Source organism: Sinocyclocheilus anshuiensis, unplaced genomic scaffold (assembly GCF_001515605.1).
Source record: "Sinocyclocheilus anshuiensis isolate Anshui unplaced genomic scaffold, SAMN03320099.WGS_v1.1 scaffold78, whole genome shotgun sequence".
Lineage (NCBI taxonomy): Eukaryota > Metazoa > Chordata > Actinopteri > Cypriniformes > Cyprinidae > Sinocyclocheilus > Sinocyclocheilus anshuiensis.
Genome location: NW_015544250.1, coordinates 2,307,560 through 2,312,656, shown reverse-complemented (window position 1 = coordinate 2,312,656; position 5,097 = coordinate 2,307,560). Strand labels below are relative to the sequence as shown.

Sequence of the window (5,097 nt, the reverse complement as noted above, 5' to 3'; positions counted from 1 at the left end):
TGACTGATGTTAAGAGTGTACTTTCAGATATTTATAAAACTGTGCCATTTCACAAACATATATATGTATATATACAGTATGTGTATGTGTATATGTTTATGTGTATGTATATGTATGAGCCAATGGCGATTCAATTGCCAAGGTGTTCGTAGAGGGCTGATGGCACTGTCTCTTGCACTTCAAATGATTGCTTCTAAATATTGTTTGTATTTTCAAATTACAAATGACTTGTATTTTAAATACATTTCTCACACCAGTATTATTTTGTATTATAAATTAAATACATTTGATGAGCAAGTATTTGTAATTTGTAGCAAAATACTTTTTGATGTATTTGTGCCCGTCTCTGGTTGTTGCATAATTGCGAGACTGGGAAATCTTCATGCAATGACGTGTTAGAAGAGGGCGTATATAAGCATTGAGTCATGCAGCATTAGGATATAGAAAATCTGCAAGTGCAAAGTTAATTTCAGTTGCAAAATGTTGTTTTTCCTAAACTGTTTTTCCAGATAAATGATTTGAATCAAGTTCCAGTGCCTGTCATGCTGCTCCCTGACGACTTCAAGGCCAACACCAAAATTAAAGTGAACAACCATCTCTTCAACAAGTATTTATCAAAAGCACATCATTATTTTACACAGATTTTCATTGCACTGTCTGTTCGCTGTGTCTACAGCTGCATGTGAACTTGTTCTTAGAAGCAGGAACGTTTACATTCATTTAAATGAATTCTTGTGATGACAGTGAAAGAGTGTAATTGCCAGCTTTTTCTGCAGAACAGCCGTTCCATCTTCAGGTGAATGAGAACTTTTTTTTTTTTTTAAGTTTTTAATATGAAATGATCCTTCTCTACCTTACAGGGAGAATCTTCCAGGCCATTTTAAATTTAAGGAGTACTGTCCGCAAGTCTTCAGGAATCTCAGGGAGCGATTCGGAATTGAAGATCTTGACTACCAGGTGACATTTTTACCTTTATTAAAAAAAAAATAAAAAAATAAAGTTTTTGTGCATTGCATTAATTGAGGAATCAGCTTCTATTTGGACATCAAACATTCAAAGTTCTCAAATACATGTGAGCAGTTGTTGTCACTTGTCAAACTGCTAAATTGGTCTGAATTTTTGTGCTTGCATGCATGGATGTTTTCCATCAGGTGTCCCTGGCCCGCAGTGCTCCCATGAGAGGCGATGGACAGGGGGAAGGTCTTCTCTTCACGTCCTATGACCGTACACTGATAGTAAAGCAGATCTCCAGTGAAGAAGTAGCTGATATGCATAACATTCTCTCCGAGTATCACCAGGTATCTCACAACATACTGGTCAGGACATGCACCGTTAAGTCACGCTATATCAAAAGTTATATTTAATCTAACAGATAGTTAATATCTGCTCAACTACTGTATCCTTCATGAAAGTGTCTTATGCACATTGGTATTTACATACAAGTATGATTCTAGAAGTGGTGACAGATCTGAAACTAGTATGACAACCAAATTGTTAGGAGGCACTGTCTGATTTATTAAACTTTAGCTTCAAAAGCTGGTTGCAAACAATAAAGGCACATTATATGACCGGCATTTGTGTTTCAATTTAAGCATTTTTGCTGTCCACTTCAACTGAAATGTATTTGTGTACCATTTTAGTTTACATATTACACAAGTTTGCTTGCGTCGGAGAAATAATCAGACAAAAGAATTCAGACTCCGGCTATTTTTATGTTTAATTACCCAGTTGGGATCTGCTGGTCTGTTGTTCATTTCCTCTTCACACTGTCACACAAAACTTGTTCAGTCACTATAGTCATTTTCATGTTCCATCACACTTCCTTGAAATAGGTAAATTGCTCTTTTAATAATTGACAATGAGCTTTTGTTCTGGGTGCTTATGGGTATAGTAAGTTGTTTTATGTTGTGTTTGTGGTTGATACAGCGGTAGTCTTAGATTGTCTACACCTTTTGGCATGCATACGGCATCATGATAAAGTTTTGGGTTATCATTGTGGTGTTATATTCACAGGTGTGTTTGTCATGAGTAGTTCATTTAGCCCACAGCTGAAATTGTCCAAAAACAGTCACCATGAATGGTGTCCATCCTTAGATTTATTTATTTATTTATTTTATTTTTAATTTTTTGTGAAAGAAATTAGTACTTTTATTCACTAAGGAGACATTAAATTAATCAAAATTGACCGTAAAGCCATTCATAATGTTACAAAAGATTTCTCTTTCTATTTTCTTTCGTGAATCGTGAGAAAGGTGTCACAGTTTCCACTAAAATATTAAGCAGCATAACTGTTTTCAACATTTATAATAATAAATGTTTCTTGAGCAGCATATCAGCATAGAATGATCATGTGACACTGAAGACTGGAGTAATGATGCTGAAAATTCAGCTTTGCATCACAGGAATAAATTACATTTTCAAACATATTTTAATAGAAAACAGTTATTTTAAATTGTAATAATATTTGTACAGTATTTTTGATGCAATAAACACAGCCTTGGTAAGTATAAGAGACTTATTTTACAAACAATAAAAGATACTGACTCCAAACTTTTGAGCAGTATTTAAATGTATTTGTATTTTTAGTCTTTTTAAAACTCTTGTTTTTGTGCTCGTGTAAGTGTTGGGTTAGCGTAGCGTTTTGAGTGCCTCTGTATTGTTTGCAGTGCTGTGACGGCCATGAGATAAGTTTGTGTGAGTGGGTTTCTCAGTTTCCATTGTAGCAGAATGAGCAGATTTGAATCGAGACTGTGCTTCTGCATTTGCACTGCCTTTACAGTATATTCACAACATGTCCTGAGGGTGCACTAGCACGTGTCCCAGACTATAATGACACATTTCTTACTAAATGTTAAACTCTAAGCTAATATTTGTTTTTTAAGTGCTATTATCATGCATTTCCCTTCATATTCCGTTCAGTTTTAGTTCAGCACTGCTGATAAGAAGTTAGTTTAGGTGTGCAGTGATGCAGAGAGGGAAAAAACACTGTCATTTATTAAGCCTGTGGGCTTGTCATGGTGCTGCATGATGAACTGTGTTCCACTGAATGAACATTTTGACTCTGAAGCTTTATGGGTAAAACTGACAGAATATAATTCCATATGTTTTGTGTTGTGTCTCGCAGCATATCGTGAAGTGTCATGGCAGTACGCTCCTCCCTCAGTTTCTGGGCATGTACCGGGTTACGGTGGAGAGTGAGGACACGTATCTGATCGTCATGAGGAACATGTTCAGCCACAGACTCATTGTCCACAGGAAATACGACCTAAAGGTAGGAACTGTTCCTGGCGGCTGAGATGAGATGTTGTTTCTTCGGGATTGTTTTGACTCTGATTCTGTGTGCCTGAACTTTTCATAGCGTGACTGATATTTGTCTTTGCACACATCATTAACTTCATGAGCATTGAGCAAACAGCACCTAAATCATGCAGCACATCCCCTTAGACCTGGTTTAAGAGATTTAGGTGGACATGATTGATGAATAGTTCATGAATAGTACCTCAGATGTAGCTGTTATTGAGGAACCGATTGCTGGGCTTCACTGTCAGAGTTGTAAATTGAAACTCTAAAATTGCGTTCTTATGGATGAAATTCAATGAGAACAATTTTTTTTCCCATCCTGTTGAATAGGCAATATAATATATTTATTGCAAAATAAAATTAAGAAAAATAATTAATATTATTATTAAGACTATACTAGTATCATATTTTTATATTTGCACTTCAGTAGCATGTTAGGATAGAGTTAATGACAATTCAAACTGTCAGTAAATAAGTTCAATACAATTATTAATATTTTGGTAATATTCTTGCTGTGTTTCAATGAAAATTTATGTAAAACCATTATTTTATTAAGTTTGATTTATTTCTATGAATCACTTTAAAGTCGTCTTTTTCAGGGAATTGATCCAACTCGGAGTCAAAATGTTTTGGTTCTTACATTTAACATTTTTGAACAACATAGAAACAATGGCTGGTTGTAAAATGAATCACAAATGTTTACATATTTGCTTTATATTATATTTACGCTACCATTTATACTACGTATACCAAAGGTTTGCAGTTGGTACCATTTTTAAAAATGTTTTGGAAAGTCTCTTCTGCTCACCAAAACTGCATTTATTTGATGGAAAATACAGTAAAAACAGTAATATTGTGAAATACTATGAAAATTAAATATATATTTTTTTGTAATGTAATTTATTCCTGTGACATTTTATTCCTCCAGTGTTTAGTGTGACATGATCCTTCAGAAATCATAATCTTAATGATCCTAATATGCTGATTTGGTGCTGAAACATTTATTATTTATATTATTATTATTATTGTCAATGTTGAAAACAGTAGTGCTGTTTAATATATTTGTGGAAACCATTATATATATATATATATAATTTTTTTTTATTTTCAGGATTCTTGTGATGAATATAAAGTTAAAAAAGAACAGCATTTATTTTAAATATAAATCCTAAATGTATCTTTGCAGAAAAATGTATTAATTTCTTTGAAATTTCTAATTTCTAAATGAAAAAAAATCATACTGACTCACACATTTTTAAATGCAGTGTGTATCATTATAAAATAATCATCATAATGTTTATGATAATATAACTATATATATTAGTAATTATGTGAGTGGCCAGAGTGTTTTTGGTTGGCCAGAGTGTCTCTTTTGGTATAAATGGGCCTTAAAGGTGACATATCATGAAAATCGGACTTTTCCAGGTTTTAAGTGCTGTAATCAGGTCCCCGGTGCATCTACCAACCAAGGAAACGTAAAAAAGATTAACCCAGTAACTTTGTTTTGGTAAGCCTTTTTCTGCAAGGGTCTGAAAAAACTAACGCTTCTGATTTCGCTCCCCTAGTGACGTTGCTTCCAGGTTTTAAGTGCTATAATCAGGTCCCTGGTGCATCTACCAACCAAGGAAACGTAAAAAAGATTAACCCAGTAATTTTGTTTTGGGAAGCCTTTTTCTGAAAGCGTCTGAAAAAACGAGCGCGTCTGATCTCGTTCCCCTAGTGACGTTGCAAAGGGATCTCATTATAATATTACCGCCCCTTAATCTGTAAGTTTCCACCCACGGCGCCGTCATTTTG

At 34.3% G+C, this 5,097-nt stretch overlaps 1 protein-coding gene across 1 annotated transcript in view; it reads left to right on the top strand.

Moving 5' to 3' along the window:
• LOC107697923 (phosphatidylinositol 5-phosphate 4-kinase type-2 gamma-like) overlaps positions 1 to 5,097 on the top strand; it is a 10,685-nt gene that overhangs the window by 3,561 nt on the left and 2,027 nt on the right. Inside the window, exons 3-6 of the mRNA XM_016498795.1 lie at positions 510 to 607; positions 861 to 957; positions 1,152 to 1,298; positions 3,125 to 3,271. Coding sequence (XP_016354281.1) covers positions 510 to 607; positions 861 to 957; positions 1,152 to 1,298; positions 3,125 to 3,271 — 489 coding nt within the window. The remainder of the gene's footprint in view (positions 1 to 509; positions 608 to 860; positions 958 to 1,151; positions 1,299 to 3,124; positions 3,272 to 5,097) is intronic.